Genomic DNA, 21,034 nt, shown 5'->3' with positions numbered 1-21,034 from the left:
GTAGACAAAAATGCTGGAGAAACTCAGCGGGTGCAGCAGCATCTATAGAGCAAAGGAAATAGGCAACGTTTCGGGTCGAAACGTTGCCTATTTCCTTCGCTCCACAGATGCTGCTGCACCCGCTGAGTTTCTCCAGCACTTTTGTCTACCTTCGATTTTCCAGCATCTGCAGTTCCCTCTTAAATAGATTCTTGATTAGTACAGGTGTCAGAGGTTATGGGGAGAAGTTAGGAGAGAGAGAGATAGATCAGCCATGATTGAATGGCGGAGTAGACTTGATGGGCTGAATGGCCTAATTCTATACCTATCACTTATAATCTTATGGACAGGATTGGAGGACAGGGAATTTGGGGAACGTACTGGTGTGGATTGGGTGTTGGTAGTCAGTCAGAACCTCAGTTCAGTTTAGTTACACTGAAAAGCTTTTGTTGTTTCCTAGGTTCCCAGGATTAAATATGAGAGGGCATAGTTTCCAGGCAAGTGGGGCCAAGTTTAAAGGAGATGTGCAGGGCAAGTTTTTGTGACACAGAGAGTGGTAGGTGACCGGAACATGTTGCCAGGGGTGGTGGTGGAGGCAGGTACAATAGTGGCATTTAAGAGATATTTGGATAGGCACATGGATATGGAGGATGTGCAGGTAGATGAGACTTGGTTTTCTGATCATGTTCAGCACAGGCAATGTGGGCCGAAGGGCTTGTTCTTGTGCTGTTCTGTTCTGTGTTAACAGGAAACAACGTGTAGGAATAAATAGGTCCTTGGAGGACACAAAATGCTGGAGTAACTCAGCGTCTCAGGAAAGAAGGAATGGGTGACGTTTCGGGTCGTGACCCTTCTTGAGACTGATGTCAGGGGTTATGGGGAGAAGGCAGGAGAATGGGGTTGAGAGGGAAAGACTGATCAGCCATGATTGAATGGCGGTGTAGACACGATGGGCTGAATGGCCTAATTCTGCTCCTAGAACTTATGAACTTTCACCCATGGCCTCACTGGCAATGGAGGAGGCCCAGGTCAGTATGGGAATGGGAGAGAGAGTTAAAATGGTTAGCAACCGGGAGATCCAGCAAGCCTTGGCGGAACAAGCGCATGTTCGGCTAAATGGTCGCTGGGTCTATGCTTGGTCTCACCGATGTACAGGAACCCACATTGGAAACACTGGATGTAGTAAATGAGGTTGGAGCATCTCTGGAGAGAAGGAATGGGTGACGTTTCGGGTCGAGACCCTTCTTCAGCTTTTTCCTGTCTATCTTTGGTTTAAACAAGCTTCTGCAGTTCCTACTTACCCATCAATCACCCGTACACTAGTTCTATCCTATAACACCAGGGACAATTTACAGAAGCCAATTAACCTACAAATCTGCACGTCTTGGGATATGGGAGGGAATCGGAGCACCCGGAAGAAACCATCATGGTCACAGGGAGAAGGTAAACTCCATCCGACAGCGCCCGAGCTCAGGATTGAACCTGGGTCCCTGACGCTGTGAGGAAGCAGCTCATAGGTGATAGGAACAGAATTAGGCCATGCGGCCCATCAAGTCCACTCCGCCATTCAATCATAGCTGATAGACAATAGGTGCAGGAGTAAGCCATTCAGCATTTCGTTGTCTCTGTATTGTACACTGACAATGACAATTAAAGTTGAATCTGAATTTGAGCCAGCACAGCCAGTCAATGTGATCATGGCTGATCATCCCCAATCAGTACCCCGTTCCTGCCTTCTCCCCATAATCCCCTGACTCCGCTATTTTTAAGAGCCCTATCTAGCTCTCTCTTGAATGCATCCAGAGAACCCGCCTCCACCGCCCTCTGAGGCAGAGAATTCCACAGACTCACCACTCTCTGTGAGAAAAAGTGTTTCCTCGTCTCCGTTCTAAATGGCTTACTCCTTATTCTTAAACTGTGACCCCTAGTTCTGGACTCCCCCAACATCGGGAACATGTTTCCTGCCTCTAGCGTGTCCAAGCCCTTAACAATCTTATATGTTTCAATGAGATCCCCTCTCATCCTTCCAAACTCCAGAGTGTACAAGCCCAGCTGCTCCATTCTCTCAGCATATGACAGTCCCGCCATCCCGGGAATTAAACTTGTAAACCTACGCTGCACTCCCTCAATAGCAAGAATCTATCTCTCCCTCCTAACCCCATTCTCCTGCCTACTCCCCATAACCCCTGACACACATATTAATCCACCGCTGCGCCACTGTGCTGCCAGGCGGTTGTTCCACAATTGGTGACCGTGCCTCTAACCTGAGGCTAAAGCCCTGTGGGTGCTGCTGTAAAGTACTTCAGTTCATTCCTGCCCTCGCAAACCACCCTTTATAAAAGAAACCTACTTCCCTGCTCTAGTTATTCTTCTTGTCGAGTCCACACACAAGATTAGAAGTTGTTCAGCCAGAGCTGAACACACGTCTCGGCATCTGCACACAATGGTGTCCGTCTTGTCGCTTCTTGTGCGTGGTGGTGGAAAGATTGGTGGGAACAGGGGCGGCGACGTGAACACTCTTTCCTTGACCCCGGCTCTTGTTAATCCTTCTGTGGAACGCCGTGTTGTAGCAGCAAGTTAGGGCGGCACAGTGGCACAGCGGTAGAGTTGCTGCCTTACAGCGCCAGAGACCTGGGTTCAATCCTGACTGTGGGTGTAGTCTGTAGGCAGTTTGCACGTTGTCCCCGTGACTGCGCGGGGTTTCCCCGGGTGCTCCGATTCTCTTCCACAGACGTGCAGGTTTCGAGGTCAATTGGCTTCTGTAAATTGTCCGCAGTGCATAGGATAGAACTAGCGTATGGGTAATCGCTGGTCGGCGAGGACTCGATGGGCTGAAGGGCCTGTTATCATGCTGTATCTCTCTAGCTTATAGCATGAATTGTTTGTAGACCTGTCAGAATGCGCTCGGTAAAAATAACGTGGACCTGCATTTGCTCTTTGAAGTCCCTTGTGTCTCCATTGCAATCTTGGGAGTCCTGTTTTTTTTTGAAGTACATCACTGTTGAGAAAATCAGCATCTTCCTAGTCACAAGTAATCACACACGGCAGCCTGGTTTTGTTGCTGGTGGAAGAATAAATCTTGGTGAGGACAGACGGGAATTGCAGATGCTGGTTTTCACAGAAGGATGCCACAGGAGACGAAGTGGTGGGGTGACTCAGTGAGAACATGGACCTGTGCAGTTTCGGGTCAGGGTCCGTTAGTGTTGGAGATTTGATAATAATAATAATAATAATAATAATAACTTTATTTATAGAGCACTTTAAAAACAACCACTGTTGCAACAAAGTGCTGTACATGACTAATCATGGACAAAAAATTATTACACGACAACAAAAACATTAAAAGAGAGAGTAAAAACAATTAAAAAAACATTAAAAACACTAAAACAGGAGCAAAGTCTCATGCAGGGTCAAGAGCCAAGGAAGAGAAATGGGTTTTAAGACTGGTTTTGAAGATGGACAGTGAGGGGGCCTGTCTGATGTGATTGTTGCAGGGAGTAGAATTCACGACCATAAACTTTTTTTAAAAATTCTACTTGCAGAAAACGGTGGCCATGAAGTCTTCAATATCAATCGGTAAGTGTTATTTAACTTTCTGAGTTCTCTTTCAAACATCTGATATTGTACAGTTTTGATGTTGGCCATCTTTAGCTGCTTTTTCTATCATTTGCCATTCCTTTACCAGGCCCAGAGTGGCTCTTTAAATGCAGTTACATTGTAAAGTATACACTCCTATAAATGTCTTTTAGACGTTATAATTGTATTGGCCTCTCCCACCTCTTCTTGTAGCTCATTCTACACACTCTTCACCCACTGTGTGGAAAAACCAGGGTACATCAGGGCAATCCCTGTTCCAGGTGTACACTAGCCCTATCCCTGAAGTCTATCTCCGCTACATTGATGACTGCATCGGGGCTACCTCCTGCATCCATGCAGAACTCACGGACTTCATTAACTTCACTACTAATTTCCATCCTGCACTCAAATTCAAATTCAAATTCAAATTCACATCTCGACCTGCAATGTCACCCATTCCTTCTCTCCAGAGATGCTGCCTGTCCCGCTGAGTTACTCCAGCATCTGGTGTCTATCTTCAGTGTAAACCGGCATCTGCAGTTCCTTCCTGCACAACATGCTGGTGAATCTCTTCTACATTCTTTCCAATCTCACCACATCCTTCCCATTGTGTGGTGACACGGACTGCACACAGTACTCCAAGTGTGGCTTGACCAATGTGTTGGTCAGCTGAAACACGACATCCCAACTCCAACACTCAATGCCTTGGGCTATTAAGGCAAACGTGCAGAATGCCCTCTTTACTATCCTATTTCCAGGGCATCAGGTATCACTATACATAAGCACTTAGATACATCTTAGATAAACATCCCAGATACAGTACAAGTGTATATCAGTAGTACACTTAGACAGAGTCGCCAGATTTGGTGCCAATTTCAACCCAATTTGTTATAGAATCGAAGAATATAGAATGCATTTCGTTGTCTCTGTACTGTACACTGACAATGACAATTAAAATTGAATCTGAATCATACAGCGTGGAAACAGGCCCTTCAGCCCACTTGCCCACACCGACCTACATGTCCCATCTACACTAGTCCTACCTGCCTGCATTTGGTCCATATCCCTCTGAACCTGTCCATGTACCTGTCTAAATGTTTCTTAAACGTTGAGATAGTCCCTGCCTCAACTACCTCCTCCGGCAGCTCGTTCCATACATCCACTGTGTGGAAAATGTTACCCCTCAGGTTCCTATTAAATCTTTCCTCCCTCACCTTAAACCTATGTCCTCGGATTCACGATTCCCCGACTCTGGGCAAGACACCCTGTGCGTTTACATAATCAATTCCTCGTGATTTTGTTGTTAATTGTTCCACCGCTTCATGCAGTTACAGGCTGCGTCCGGTCCACGCGCTCGGCCTTTTGGATCGGGGCCCGATCCAACTATGACTCTGGTGATGAAGACTGAAGGTGTTGTACTTTGCAACCTGTTAGTGTTTGACGCCTTCCCTTCGCTTTCCCAACCCTTGCAGGCGAGATGGCTTTCGACTGGTGCAAGATGCCCCCCGAGTGTTATATGCAACACTGCCACCTCGCCTTTGTCAACGTGTTTGATGAGCTACTCTTCAGCCAGCAGCGCGAGCCGACCAGATACCTCAAGTGGGCCCAGGATGGGTTGCTGCTCAGTAAGAAAGTGTAAGTTTCTTAAAAAAAAATCTATGACTCTGTGTACATGTTCAAGTCACATGTGTTTTATTGCCATATGTCCCAGATAGAACAATGGAATTCTTACTTGCAGCAGCACAACAGAATATGGTGAAGGTTTCGAGGGGTATTGGCCCAATGAGGACAAATAAGACGTGTGTACTTTGGGCATCTTGGTTGGCATGGACGTCGGGCTTAAAGTCCTGTTTCCAAGCTCCAAGACCCTGTCATTCGCTCTAGGGCCCCATCACCGACCCTGGGGCCCAATCCATGACTAATTCAAGAGACATTACATCAATGAGAACATCCTGTCCCAGTTAGAGCCATGTGTTGAGTAAGTAATCAATGTGTTCAAGAAGGAACTGCAGATGCTGGAAGATCGAAGGTACACAAAAATGCTGGAGAAACTCAGCGGGTGCAGCAGCATCTATGGAGCGAAGGAAATAGGCGACGTTTCGGGCCGAAACCCTTCTTCAGAAACTCAGCGGGTCAGTTTAAGTTTAACGTGGATAATGTGAGGTTATCCACTTGAGTGAGTAAGTAAGTTTATTGGCCAAGTATTCACATACAAGGAATTTGCCTTGGTGCTCCGCCCACAAGTAACTTGGTGAAAGGAGATGGAGTCACACCTTGTTCTAGGTCATTTTGCATTTGAAGGCACTGGGCCTGTACTCGCTGGTGTTTAGAAGGATGACGGGGAACCTCTTTGAGACTTGCCGAATAGTGAAAGGCCTGGATGGAGTGGATGTGGGGAGGATGTTTAGACTAGTGGGAGAGTCTAGGACCATAAGTCTCAGAATAAAGTACCTTTAGAAAGGAGATGAGAAGGAATCTCTTTCATCAGAGGGTGGTGAATCTGTGGAATTCATTGCCACACAAGGCTGTGGAGGCCAGGTCAATGTATATCTTTAAGGCGGAGATTGACAGATTCTTGATTAGTGAGAGTGTCAGGGGTTCTGTGGCAAAAGTGGGTAAATGGGGTTGAGAGGAAAAATTAGATCAGCCATGATTGAATGGTGGAGTAGACTTGATGGGCCGAATGGCCTAATTCTGCTCCTAGAACTTATGAACTTATTTTCTGAAGGGTTCCCGACTCCTTCTAGAGTGTAGTTACACCAGGACTGATCACTATCTGGTATCATCAAGTTATGTTGCATGCCTGAGCCTATTCCACTCCTGGAGGCAGCACAGTTGAAGCTAATGCCGTCATACGTACAGGCAAGGCTCGGTGCTGGGACCGCAGCTATTGACAATATACATCAATGATTTGGATGAAGGGATTCAAAGTAACATTAGCAAATTTGCAGATGACACAAAGCTGGGTGGCAGTGTGAACTGCGAGGATGCAGGGTGATGTTGGGGGAGTGGGCAGATGCATGGCAGATGAAGTTTAACGTGGATAAATGTGAGGTTATCCACTTTGGTATCAAAAACAGGAAGGCTGATTACTATCTAAATGGCGTCAAGTTGGGAAAAGGGGAAGTACAATGGGAGCTGGGGGTCCTTGTTCATCAGTCTATGAAAGTAAGCATGCAGGCAGTGAAGAAAGCGAATGGCATGTTGGCCTTTATAACAAGAGGAATCGAGTATAGGAGCAAAGAGGTCCTTCTGCAGTTGTACAGGGCCCTAGTGCGACCACACCTGAAGTATTGTGTGCAGTTTCGGTCCCCTAATTTGAGGAAGGACATTCTTGCTATTGAGGGAGTGCAGCGTAGGTTTACAAGGTTAGTTCCCGGGATGGCGGGACTGTCATATGCTGAGAGAATGGAGCAGCTGGGCTTCCACACTCTGGAGTTTAGCAGGATGAGAGGGCATCTCATTGAAACATATAAGATTGTTAAGTGCTTGGACACGCTAGAGGCAGGAAACATGTTCCTGATGTTGGGGGAGTCCAGAACCAGGGGCCACAGTTTAAGAATAAGGAGTAAGCCATTTAGAACGGAGACTTTTTCTCACAGGGTGATGAGTCTGTGGAATTCTCTGCCTCAGAGGGCAGGTTCTCTGGATGCTTTCAAGAGAGAGCTAGATAGGGCTCTTAAAAATAGCGGAGTCAGGGGATATGGGGAGAAGGCAGGAACGGGGTACTGATTGGGGATGATCAGCCATGATCACATTGAATGGCGATGCTGGCTCGAAGGGCTGAATGGCCTACTCCTGCACCTATTGTAAGGACATGATAATCTCGAGTCTGTGCACCCACAATTGCTGTTAACCCCCCTCCCAAATTCTGGACCTTATTTTTCCGAACCAGTACGTCTTAGGAGTGTGGGAGGGAACCGGAACACCCGGGGAAAACCCACGCAGTCACAGGGAGAACGTATAAACTCCGTAAAAGCAGTACCCATAGCCAGGGTGGAGCCCAGGTCTCCGGTACTCGGGGACAAGATCTAATAGGAACAGATATGTTGAACACTTCCACCCTGGGGAAGTAGGTTCTGACTGTCTACTCTATCTATGGCTCTCATCATTTTTTACATAGTCTCCCCTCAACCTCCGACAGTTCCAGAGAAAACCACGCCGTGATGCATCAGGTAGTGCTGCTGCCTCACCGCACCAGCCACCCAAGTTTGATCCCAACAGTGGAGTCTTTGTGTGTGCGTGGAATTCGCACGTTCTCCCTCAAAGGCTGTGTGGATCTCCTCCAAGTGCTCCAGTTCCCTCCCACGTCCTAAAGGCACGTGGGCTGTTCGGTTCATTGGCAACTGTGCGTGGCGTCCAATGTAAGTGGGCAGTCGAATTGATGGGTTTACGGGGAGAAGTTACCACTTTCAGTCTGAAGAAGGGTTCCGACCCGAAACGTCACCCATCCTTTTTCTCCAGAGATGCTGCCCGACCCACAGTCTGTGGAATTCCCTGCCTCAGAGGGCGGTGGAGGCCGGTTCTCTGGATACTTTCAAGAGAGAGCTAGATAGGGCTCTTAAAAATAGCGGAGTCAGGGGATATGTGAAGAAGGCAGGAACGGGGTACTGATTGGGGATGATCAGCCATGATCACATTGAATGCTGGCTCGAAGGGCCGAATGGCCTACTCCTGCACCTATTGTCTATTGTCTATTGACCCGCCGAGTTGCTTCAGCACTTTGTGTCTATTTTCGGTCGAAACCAGCATTTGCGGTTCATTCCATCACAGGTTAAGGATGGTTAGGAATGAAACGCAAAAGCCTGTTTTTCAGACATGTATATATACAGTAATAAACATTAATAAGCAATAAAACATTTAAAAAAAACAGAGCTCCTTTGTTGCAAACCGATCTCAAGGTTTGCTGTCTGGCAGTGACTGTCGTTGAACAGCTAGTCTCAGACCCGTGGATTCAGAGACTGTCTGTATCTTGGCTCTGGCTCTGGCTCTTTTGCAAGCTGAGCTGGAACCTCGTCTGAGTTTGGTGTGGAATGTGTGAATCAGTCAGTCAGTGGCAGCTTTCACAGCCTTTGCTGGATGAAAACATTTAAAACTCCCTGCTTAGTGACCTTGGTGATTTAAAAAAAGAAAAGCTCCAAAGAAACACCACCTATTTTCTCCATAGATGCTGCCTCACCCGCTGAGTTTCTCCAGCACTTTTGTCTACCTTTGATTTTCCAGCATCTGCAGTTCCTTCTTAAACTTAGTGCTAAGTGAGCTAGATTATGATCATGTGTATCTCCCTTCTGGTTAAACATCTACTGGAGACTCTAGACTTTAAACCTCTCATTTCTCCGCTTCTTAATTGCGCCCTAAATGCTGACGTTCACTTCAGCGGGTCGGGTACTTTTCGGCGCCGCTGTTTTTGATTGTCCCCCCCCCCACCCCCCCCGTTTAATATAAATGTAGGTTTCTGTTGTCCCCTATATATTGTGTCATGAATTTTCCCATGCCCAAAATTAAAATAACCAGCTGGTAACTAATCTTTATTCATCTAAATTTTCATCTTAATTAAGTGTATAACAATGATAAACCTGAAGCTAAACCAGTAGAATGTATTTTGAATGTTTAAGAAGGAACTGCAGATGCTGGAAAATCGAAGGTACACAAAAAAGCTGGAGAAACTCAGCGGGTGCAGCAGCATCTATGGAGCGAAGGAAATAGGCAAAGTTTCGGGACGAAACCCTTCTTCAGAATGTATTTTGAGACTTTGTAACAATTTACTGCCTACTTTGTTAATGATTGCACTTTAATAATGTTTTGTTTTTACCCTCAATCTTCTGCTCTCTACCTGGTTGTAGTGGTTTTGGGTGTGTTTAACGAGACGTTCTCATGAGTTAGCAAAAGATCGGCGCCTTCAAACGGCGGCACCGAAACAGCGGTGCCGAATGGTACCGTTCCGCACTTCAGCTGCCCGGCTTCGCTGGGTCCTAGGCTCCCTCCCTCAACTCCATGGCCTCTCCCTGCCCACAACCCCTCAAACTTTCCACTTTAGGCAACCAGGAGGCTGAGAGGTGATCTTATCGAGGTGAACAAGATCATGGGGGATTATGGATCCAGAACTAGGGGTCACAGTTTAAGGATAAGAGGGAAGTCTTTTAGGACCGAGATGAGAAAATCATTTTTTACACAGAGAGTGGTGAATCTGTGGAATTCTCTGCCACAGAAGGTGGTTGAGGCCAGCATTGGCTATATTTAAGAGGGAGTTAGATGTGGCCCTTGTGGCTAAAGGGATCAGGGGGTATGGAGAGAAGGCAGGGATGGGATACTGAGTTGGATGATCAGCCATGATCATATCGAATGGCGGTGCAGGCTCGAAGGGCCGAATGGCCTACTCCTGCACCTATTTTCTATGGGTAAATGCACAGAGTCTTTTACCCAGAGTAGGGAAATCAAGAATCAGAGGCGAGGGTGAAGTCTCCCTCTCCCGGGCGGCACGGTGGCGCAGCGCTTGAGTTGCTGCCTTTGCAATGCAAGAGACCCCGGTTCGATCCTGACTACGGGTGCTGTCTGTGTGGGGTTTGTACGTTCTCCCTGTGACCTCGTGGGTTTCCACTGAGTGCTTGGGTTACTTCTTAAGGGGTTGGACAGGCTAGATGCAGGAAGATTGTTCCCAATGTTGGGGAAGACCAGGACAAGGGGTCATAGTTTAAGGATAGAGGGGAAATCCTTTGGGACCGAGATGAGAAAAACATTTTTCACACAGAGAGTGGTGAATCTCTGGAACTCTCTGCCACAGAAGGTAGTTGAGGCCAGTTCATTGGCTATATTTAAGAGGGAGTTAGATGTGGCCCTTGTGGCTAAAGGGATCAGGGGGTATGGAGAGAAGGCAGGTAAGGGATACTGAGTTGGATGATCAGCCATGATCATATTGAATGGCAGTGCAGGCTCGAAGGGCCGAATGGCCTACTCCTGCACCTATTTTCTATGTTTCTATGTTTCCCACACTCCAAAGACGTGCAGGTTTGTAGGTGAATTGGCTTCGGTAAAATTGTAAATTGTCCTTAGTGTGTGTAGGACAGTGCTAGTATACGGGGTGATCGCTGTTCTGTGGGCTGAAGGGCCTGTTTCCACGCTGTATCTATAAACTAAACTAAACTAAGCCACCAGCCTCTTGCCCCGACATCAAAGCAACCAGCTGTTCCACTGACTGTGTTTGCAAGCTGGTTTGGAGCCGAGATAAAGGGTGCTTGCAACTTGTGTACGTTTTGCTTTCCCTTCTTCGCAGTCTTGTGAGTTTGGCAGGTTGCCAAGTTGGGAATGAGTGGGCAGATTCTGCCACTGTACAGCGTGGGAGAATGTTCCAGCACATGGCACCACGGCAAGACGGACCTGTAATTTTAATCAGTCGCTTATCCACTTCCCATTGTGTGCTTGAATTTTGTGTTGCCGTTGTGACAAGTGTGGGACCTGTTGACAGCTGCCGTGAGATACCTATGAACAACCTCCCATTAGCGTTTCAGTTCAGAATGCATCTCGTTCCTTCTGCCGGGGACCTGACTCTGATCCCTAACGTTGCTCCTTTCCCCTCGTATCTCAGTCAGTAGGTCGCGGGTTGAGGTTCTCCCGAGTGCAAGAGAGAACTAGATACGGCTCTTAAAAATAGCGGAGTCAGGGGATATGGGGAGAAGGCAGGAACGGGGTACTGATTGGGGATGATCAGCCACGATCACATTGAATGGTGGTGCTGGCTCGAAGGGCCAAATGGCCGACTCCTGCACCTATTGTCTATTGTCTATTTTCTATTGTCTATTGCACAGCTCAGGCAGTACTGGCGGAGCGTGGCACTGGATTTTAGTTTTTAGTTTTAGAGATACAGCGCGGAAACAGGTCTTTCGGCCCACCGAGTCCGCACCGACCAGCGATCCCCGCACATTAACGCTTCCCTGCACACGCTAGGGACAATTTACACATACACCAGGCCAATTAACCTACAGACCTGTACGTCTTTGGAGTGTGGGAGGAAATCGAAGATCTCGGAGAAAACCCACGCGGTCGCGGGGAGAACGTACAAACTCCGTACCGACAGCGCCCGCAGTCGGGATCGAACCCGGTTCTCCGACGCTGCAAGCACTGTAAGGCAGCAACTCCACCGCTGCCCCCACCGTGGCTTTTGGGCATATCAGTAAAACCGCTTGTCGTATGTGGATGGAAGAGATCCCAATGGCCATACATTCAAGATGGTCAGTGCTTGCTGACCACCAAGTCTCAGAGCAGCTTCTTCCCAACAGCCATCAGGTTATTGAACACTACGCAACACTAACCTCAACTATGAACTTCTATGGTTAGGAAGGAACTGCACATCCTGGTTTTTCCAAAGGAGGACACAAAATGCCGGAGTAACTTGGCAGGTCGGACAGCATCTCTGGAGAAACGGATTAGGTGATGTGTCAGGTCTGTACCCGTTCGAAGAAGGGTTCCGATTCGAAACGTCACCTCTTCCCTTTCTCCAGTGATGCTGCCTGACCCGCAAAGTTACTCCAGCATTTTGTGTCTATGAACTGTCTTTAATTGCACTGGGAACTTTGTTTTTTGTTTGCACGAGTAATATGGTTATTCACGTATGGAACGAGCTGCCGGAGAAGGTAGTTGAGGCAAGTTCTATCACAGTGTTTAGGAGGCATTTAGACAGGTACATGGATAGGATGGGTTTGGTGGGATATGGGGCAAACGCAGGCATGTGGGAAGAGTGTCGATGGGGAATGTTGGTCAGCATGGGCAAGTTGGGCCGAAGGGCCTGTTTTCACACTATATGACTGATTCGTACATTGGAGGCGAGATCTCTGCGCTGCTTCCAGACCATCTTGCAGCAGCTGGAAGTGTGTCTATGAGGTGACAGGTCAAGGGCATGGCTGGGACTCCAAGCCGGATAGTGGTCAGCACCCAACATGTAGGTAGGGAGCAAAACAGACCGACCCAGGAGCTGGCCGGTGTAGTCGACAAACTCCGAGTTTGGAGAAAATGGAAGAGGGCTTGATGTAGGGATGACGTATGAATTCTCCCCATCTCCAAGACAAGGCCTGCAACACACCCTGTCAATGCGCAGTGGAGGTGGGATGGCTTAGAAACATAGAAAATAGGTGCAGGAGTAGAGGCCATTTGGCCCTTCGAGCCTGCACCGCCATTCAATATGATCATGGCTGATCATCCAACTCAGTATCCTGTACCTGCCTTCTCTCCATACCCCCTGATCCCTTTAGCCACAAGGGCCACATCTAACTCCCTCTTAAATATAGCCAATGAGCTGTGGCCTCAACTACATTCTGCGGCAGAGAATTCCAGAGATTCACCACTCTCTGTGTAAAAAATGTTTTTCTCATCTCAGTCCTAAAGGAATTCCCCTTATCCTTAAACTGTGACCCCTTGTTCTGGACTTCCCCAACATCGGGAAGCCCAGAACATCTAGCCTGTCCAACCCCTTAAGAATTTAGTACGTTTCTATAAGGAGAATGGGGCTGAGGCAAAGATTAGCCATGATCGAAATGGCGGAGCAGACTCGATGGGTCGAATGGCGTAACCCTGATCTTCTGAGGTGGGCAGGGCGAGGGATGGAATGAGACCATGGAGGAACACTTGGCTTTTGCACTCAATACCCAGAGGTTTGGTTGAGACTTGGACTGAGCTTGTTTGCTTCTGGCCCTGCAGGAACTGCAAAGATGCAGCGGTGGATTTGACTGTGATCCAAACAATGGAAATCTTCTGGACGATTTATGGTGAGATGAAGAAGAAATGTGTAAGTTGCAACTCCCTGTCTTTGGTCACGTGGTGGGGGGGGGGGGGGGGGGTGGGGGGGGGAGGGGGTGGTGGAGTCGCATTATTGATTAATACGGGTGTCGTGCGTTATGGGGAGAAGCCAGGAGAATGGGGTTGAGAGGGAGAGATAGATCAGCCATGATTGAATGGTGGAGTAGACTTGATGTGGCGAACGGCCTAATTCTGCTCCTAGAACTTAACGTATGTATGTTGGACAAAGCGTTGTCGGGGAGGGGGTAGGGGATAGAGAAATGTCAAAGGTTCAGGTCAAGACCCTGCGTCGGGACAGAGGGGAAAGAGAGGGGTGAGGGACGAGCTCTTCAGCCCAACTTGCCCACACCGGCCAACATGCTCCATCTACACCAGTCCCACCTGCCTGCATTTGGCCCATATCCCTCTAATCCTATCCTATCCATGTAGCTGTTCAAATGTCTCTTCAATGTTGTGATAGTACTTGCCTCAACTACCTCCTCCGACAGTTCATTCCATCTACCCACCACCCTTTTGTGTAAGATAAGAGTTGCCCTATTTAGGAGTTGTCATATAGGTTCCTATTAAAACTCCTCCCCCCCCACCTTAAATCTATGCCCCCTGGTTCTGGATTCCCCCATCCTGGGTATCTATTCCTGTCGTGATTTTATACTTCTCTATGAGATCACCTTTCATGCTCCTGCACTCCAAGAAATAAAGTCCTAAGATGAGAGATTGAAAGCAGATGGGTCAGGGGAACAAAAATGGGTAATGGGGAGAGATGTGGTAAAGGGGACATTTAATGTTCATATTAAATGATTGTAGCCCACCCAGACAGTGATGATAGACCACCCAGTAGCCCCTTCAAAGGAAGTTGGGTGGGGTAGTTAAATGGGCTTGGGGCCGAGCGGGCATTAACCAGTTCAAAGCCCTGGTGTTTAGGAGTTTAGCAGTTGAATCCTTGCACACCTTCGATCCTCATTCTCTTCCCTGGTTCTATTTCAGAATCATAACAGGTTTGTTGCTGCCCTTCTGAAGACCTTCGAACAAACCCAGGTGAGAGACAGAGGTGAATGAGACCTCTCCTGTCAGCGGCGTTTAGCATGTACCTGTCTGGGTGTGTGTTAAAATGGAGGTGGAGAATCTAGTCACGGTGGCGCAGCGGTAGAGTTGCTGCCTTACAGCGAATGCAGCACCAGAGACCCGGGTTCGATTCCAACTAGGGTGCTGTCTGTACGGAGTTTGTACGTTCTGCCTGTGACCTGCGTGGGTTTTCTCTGGGATCTTCGGTTTCCTCCCACACTCCAAAGACGTACAGGTTTGTAGGTTAATTGGCTTTGTAAATGTAAAAATTGTCCCTAGTGGGTGTAGGATCGTGTTAATGTGCGGGGATCGCTGGTCACTTTTTTTTAGCACATCTTTCATTCATTTTGTTCTATATCTCTCTACATCACCATCTATATCCTTTCCCCTGACTCGCAGTCTGAGAAAGCTAAACTGAACTGAAATGAAGGGTCTCGACCCGAAACGTCACCTATCCCCTCTCTCCAGAGATGCTGTCTGACCCGCTGAGTTACCCCAGCTTTTTGTGTCTATCTTCTGTACTGTTCTATATTCTTTGCTGTAACTTTCCAAAGTTGCTGAGGCAAGTGACATCCTTTAGTAAACTATCTGTTGCCCCGAATGGGATTGTCTGCTGTTAATTATGTCGTTTAGTGTAGCAATACATTAATTGTGCAAACATCGCTTGTCTTCATCTAATTATTCTATTAATCACGCTGATTTAAATCTATATTGTGGTCTTTAACAGATGACAAAACCCTGTTTCCATCCCAACGAAGATTTCAGCTGGTTGGCAATGGGAGAGTTTTGCCAGCGTTGCCATGGTGATCTGTTTGCAGTGGTACTTTCTACCCCAACCTCCCCCCCCCCCCCCCCCACATTGCCACAGTGCCACAGAGTATCATCCATTTTATGTCAAACTGTATTAGCTATTTGGTGAAACAAGGAACAGCAGATGCTGGCTTACAATGAAGGACACAAAGTGCTGGAGTAACTCAGTGGGTCAGGCAGCATCTGTGGAGAACATGGAGAGGTGACGTTTCAGGGCCAGACTCTCGACCTGGACTTTGAAGATGAGTCCCGACCCGAATCGTCACTTATCCAGAGACGTGTAAGAAGGAACTGCAGAAGCTGGTTCCATCCGAAGAGAGACACAAAAAGCTGGAGTAACTCAGGGGGACAGGCAGCATCTCTCGAGAGCACCAGGATCCACACACGCACCCACACATACAGACACAGACATGCAAACACGCACGCGAGCGCAGACACGCACAGACATGCAAATACGCTCTGTGCACATGCGCACGCAGACACACACAAACATTCGCAGACACACACTTCCAACATTCCCAGCACCTGACCTGCTTGCTGTCTATTATATGAGTGGAGCAAAACTTATTCCCAATCAGGGAGAGTTTACAGTCGTCAATTGTAAATGAAAGATCACCTGAAACCTTAACCCTTTTCCTTTCTCCGCAGGTGCTTTGTGGCCAGCTCAGTTTTTCCAGCGAGTAGTTTTTGTGTAAACATTGACAGTTTCTTTCTGCCGTCCCACTAGGATGACGCTGAGCTGAAGGAGATCATCTGCTGTGCAAAGCCTTTACTCAAGCAGATTCCCATCGACAACATAGCCCCCCTCTGGACAGATCTGCAGAAGGACACAGCGCTGACAATACTACTTGCTCACTGTAAGTGCGACTCTGAGTGACGATGGCACATAAGAAAATACAGGAAGGAACTGCAGACGCTGGTTTAAACCGATGATAGACACAAAATGCTGGAGTAACTCAGCGGGACAGGCAGGATCTCTGGAGAGAAGGAAGGGGTGACTCGTTCCTTCTTTCCAGAGATGCTGCCAGTCCCGCTGAGTTACTACCTTTAAAAAGTAATTGCCTTTAGAGATTCCATTGTTTACACCACAGTTCACTTTAATCCTGACTCACTGCAGACTAAGTTTACATTTGTGAAATAGAAATAGAACAGTTCAGTGCATGAAAGAACTGCAGACGCTGGTTTAAACCGAAGATAGACACGAAATGCTGGAGTAACTCAGCGGGACAGGCAGCATCTCTGGAGAGAAGGAAGGGGTGACGTTTCGATCTCGACTCGAAACGTCACCCATTTCTTCTCCCCAGAGAAGCTGCCTGTCCCGCTGAGTTACTCCAGCATTTTGTGTCTATAAAACAGTGCAGGTTCTTTGGCCCACCAGGTCTGTTTCTAATATGCTAATATGATACCAAGACCAACTCTTACTTGAAGAAACAAGGATTTAAGAGATGCTGGCTTACAGAAAAGGGCACAAAGTGGTGGAGTAACTCAAGGGGTCAGGCAGTGTCTCTGGAGGACGTGGATAGGTGACGTTTCTTATCACCTCTTCCTGCCAGCATATAATCTTTACCTGCATATATATCTGACTCCACCACTACTCCTGGCAGTGCGTTCCATACACCCACCACCCTCTGTGTACACAGTACTTCAGCCATACATTGCTTTTAAATTTTGCCCCTATCCCCTAGAAAGCGAAAGTATTTCATATTCTCATCCAGGGGAAAAATGTTCTAGGCGTCTATCCTAAAAATGCGCCTCATAATTTTATACATTTCTATCAGGTCTCCCTACAGCCTACGGCGTTCCAGAGAAAGTGTGTCCAACCTTTCCCCATATCGAATGCTCTCTGATCCAGGCATCATTCTGTTAAGCCTTCTCTGCACTCTTTCCAAAGCCTCCGCAAACTTCCCGTGTCGGGGCCACCAGAAACCTTGTAGACTTAGGAGATACAGCACCGGAACAGGCCCTTTGGCCCATCGAGTCTGCGCCGACTATCCTACATATCGGGGACAATTTTACAAATTACCAAAGCCAATTAACCTCCGAACCTGTACGTCTTTGGAGTGTGGGAGGAAACCGGTGCTCCCGGAGAAAACCCACGCAGGTCACGGGGGGGAAGGTACAGACTCTGTTCAGACAGTGCCCTTGGTCAGGATCGAACCCGGGTCTCTGGCGCTGTAAGGCAGCTACTCTACGGTCACGGTGGCACAGCGGTAGAGTTGCTGCCTTACCGTGAATACAGCGCCGGAGACCCGGGTTCTCCCACACTCTAAAGACGTACAGGTTTGCAGCTTAATTGGCTTGGTAAATGTAAAGATTGTCCCTGGTGGGTGTAGGATGGTGTTAATGTGTGGGGATCGCTGGTCGGCGCGGACCCGGTGGGCCGAAGGGCCTGTTTCCGCGCTGTATCTCTAAACTAAACTACCGTTGCACCACCGTGCCGCCCCTTTGGTTTTTGTTGGTGTGCGTTATTTTGGTCATCGAATAGAAATAGGTGAAGTCACCCGTTCCTTCTCTCCAGAGATGCTGCCTGTCCCGCTGAGTTACTCTAGCGTATTGTGTCTATCTCCGGTGTAAACCAGCATCTGCAGTTCCTTCATACACAATTTACCCGCCCTCTCTTTTTTGACCCCCGGGTACAAAGGCCAGGGTTCAGGTAATCTGTGTTAACTGTTGTCTTTAAGAAGGAACTGCAGATGCTGGAAAATCGAAGGTACACAAAAATACTGGAGAAACTCAGCGGGTGCAGCAGCACCTATGGAGCGAAGGAAATAGGCAACGTTTCGGGCCGAAACCCAAGGGTCTTCAGCATTTTTGTGTACCTTTGTTGACTGTTTTTGGTACTAGTGCATGATTTGATCTTTCCGACGCGCCTGTTTCTATATATTTTGCTACCGAGCGTGTAATATGAACTGCAGGTCTGTAGTAAATGACCTTGCATTTGCACAGATGGAGTCCCACTTGCCACAGTTTTACCCGGCTGGAAGTTCTCTGGTCCATATGCTTGCAGTAATCTCGCCTTGACGACTGATCATTGCTTTCACCAACTGAGCTGCAGGTGCTCACATTATTTAAGGCTAAGTGGTCACAGTTTGCTGCTCAGTATTCGGAGAACATATCGTTCTTTTCCAAGTATACCCTCTTATTCGGAACCACGGGCCGTCACGTCGATAGATCTAATGCCGTGCTGGTTTCCTCTGTTTAGTTGCAGATTATATCAAGAAATTTGCGGACGAGGGGGATTCTCTGCTCAATGATTTTGAACGAAATTGTGAATGCAATAACCAAGTAAGTGCCTCATAAGGTGTGTCATCGCTCCTTGTACATCAGGGAACTGCCGCATCCTTAGATCCGACACAAGAAAGGTCATAAGTGATAGGAGTAGAATGAGGCCATTCGGCCCATCAAGTCTACTCCACCATTCAATCATGGCTGATCTATCTTCCCTCCTAACCCCATTCTCCTGCCATCTCCCCATAACCTCTGACATTCGTATTAATCAAAAATCTATCCTTGCCTTAAAAATATAGACAATAGGTGCAGGAGTAGGCCATTTGGCCCTTTGAGCCAGCACCGCCATTCAATGTGATCATGGCTGATCATCCCCAATCAATACCCCGTTCCTGCCTTCTCCCCATATCCCCTAACTCCGCTATTTTTAAGAGCCCTACCTAGCTCTCTCTTGAAAGCATCCAGAGAACCTGCCTCCACCGCCCCCTGAGGCAGAGAATTCCACAGACTCACCACTCTCTGTGAGAAAAAGTGTTTCCTCGTCTCCGTTCTAAATGGCTTACTCCTTATTCTTAACCTGTGGCCCCTGGTTCTGGTCTCCCCCAACATGGGGAACATGTTTCCTGCCTCTAGCGTGTCCAAGCCCTTAACAATCTTATAAGTTTCAATGATATATCCTCTCATCCTTCTAAACTCCAGAGTGTACAAGCCCAGCTGCTCCATTCTCTCAGCATATGACAGTCCCGCCATCCCGGGAATTAACCTTCTCATATTGAATGGCGGTGCTGGCTTGAAGGGCCGAATGGCCTACTCCTGCACCTATTGTCCAACCAGTCAGCAGAAAGACTACATGATTGCAATCGAGCCATCTACAGTGTACAGACACATTATAATGGAACTAACATGAACAAAGTTTAGAGCAAGATAAAGTCTGATTAAAGGTCTCCAATGAAGTGGACAGTAGTTCAGTTGTTTTGTAGGATGATTCAGTTACCTGATAACAGTTGGGAAGAAACTGACCCTGAATCTAGAGGTGTGCGTTTTCACACTTCTATACCTTTTGCCTGAAGGGAGAGGGGAGGAGAGGGGGTGGTCTGAGGTTGAAGTCCCATCCTTGCAAAGGCCAGTGTATTGTAGGCTAGGAAATCTGGATTGGAGGAGTTAACCTAACGGGGATCTTGTCTGCTTTGTCATTAGAAGATTGAGCATCTCCAGCGGAAAGGCGAGGACTCGGTGAACATCAGTGAGTTTGCAGTGGCTGTCCTCGCCTACAGCAAGGCAGTGGAGACCAGGTACCTGCACCGCCGCTGTTAGCAGTGAACGGCTTTGTTTCGCGTCCAACCCGGTACATTCATACAGCGGACCTCACCTAGAATGCGCGCAAGAGTCGCCACGCTTCTGCTGCCGACAAAGTTACCAAAAGTTCATTGAACGGTTTTACCTTCTGCTCGCAGTCGCGCACCAGGCAGGCGGTCGGTCCCCCGCTGGTTATCTCCCCCCCCCCCCCCCCCCTCACCCTCGGTGGCCACCCGGCTGTATCACCCCCCCCCCCCCCCCCCCCCCCCCTCTCATCACCGTGTTACCGGAGACTCAACCTTCTCCGCCCAGCCTCGGGTTCTGGAGGACAACGGATGTTGCCTGGAGATGTTGTCAAGCTGTAAAGGGCTCCGAGAAGGTTTACGAGGATGTTGCCGGGACCAGAGGGTTTGAGCTATCGGGAGAGGTTGAGCAGGCTGGGACTCATTTCCTACGAGTGCAGGAGGATGAGGGGCGATCTTGTTGAGGTGTATAAAATCATGAGAGGAATAGATCGGGCAGAATCTCTTGCCCAGGCTGGGTGAATCAAAGACCAGAGGACGTTGGATTAAGGTGAAGGGGAAAGATTTAATAGGAATCTGAGGGGTAACAAAGGTGGTGGGTGTATGGAACAAGCTGCCAGAGGAGGTAGTTGAGGCTGGGACTATCCTAACGTCTAAGAAACAGTTGGACAGGTGCATGGAAAGGACAGGTTTGGAGGGGATATGGGCCAAACGTGGGCAGGTGGGACTAGTGTAGCTGGGACATATTGGCCGGCAGAAGGGCTTGTTTCCACGCTGTATGACTATGTACCAGCAATAACTGGAGTCCCTCTCTCTCCCCTTGCAGCCCGTATAATCATCACTTGTATTGTCGACGTGCCTATTGCTACCTGCAGCTGAATGATCACCGGTGAGTCATGGTGTGCAACACTCTCCTTGTAGTGTGTGGGCGATCTTAATGCTTCCATTTATTAGGACACACTTTGTCAAGGTTATCCCTGTATTGATGGTGCAGACTGATGCATTGTGACACATCATTGCCAGCTGTTCGAGTCATGAACTGCCCAGACTCCAATCCAATTTACATCCAATCTCAGAGTCATCTGTTCATACGTTCTAGGAACAGAATTAGGCCATTCAGCCCATCAAATCTACTCCGCCATTCAATCATGGCTGATCTATCATTCCCTCCGAAAACCCCATTCTCCTGCCTTCTCGTCATAACCCCTGATACCCGTACTAATCAAGAATCTGGGTGGGAAGGGACTGCAGATGCTGGTTTACACCGAAGGTAG

The 21,034-nt window shown here is 48.1% G+C and overlaps 1 protein-coding gene across 4 annotated transcripts in view; it reads left to right on the top strand.

The window, feature by feature from the left end:
* Positions 1–21,034, top strand: part of LOC116991185 (E3 ubiquitin-protein ligase TTC3-like) — a 61,418-nt gene that overhangs the window by 1,483 nt on the left and 38,901 nt on the right. For all 4 annotated transcript variants that reach the window (XM_033049558.1, XM_033049555.1, XM_033049556.1 and 1 more), the window contains 8 exons: positions 3,522–3,555; positions 5,028–5,190; positions 13,243–13,330; positions 14,326–14,376; positions 15,941–16,070; positions 18,416–18,498; positions 19,639–19,733; positions 20,587–20,649. In XM_033049558.1, coding sequence (XP_032905449.1) covers positions 3,534–3,555; positions 5,028–5,190; positions 13,243–13,330; positions 14,326–14,376; positions 15,941–16,070; positions 18,416–18,498; positions 19,639–19,733; positions 20,587–20,649 — 695 coding nt within the window. In that variant the 5' untranslated portion in view covers positions 3,522–3,533. The remainder of the gene's footprint in view (positions 1–3,521; positions 3,556–5,027; positions 5,191–13,242; positions 13,331–14,325; positions 14,377–15,940; positions 16,071–18,415; positions 18,499–19,638; positions 19,734–20,586; positions 20,650–21,034) is intronic.

This window comes from Amblyraja radiata, chromosome 33, assembly GCF_010909765.2.
Source record: "Amblyraja radiata isolate CabotCenter1 chromosome 33, sAmbRad1.1.pri, whole genome shotgun sequence".
NCBI lineage: Eukaryota > Metazoa > Chordata > Chondrichthyes > Rajiformes > Rajidae > Amblyraja > Amblyraja radiata.
This window is presented reverse-complemented; position numbering and strand designations above follow the sequence as displayed.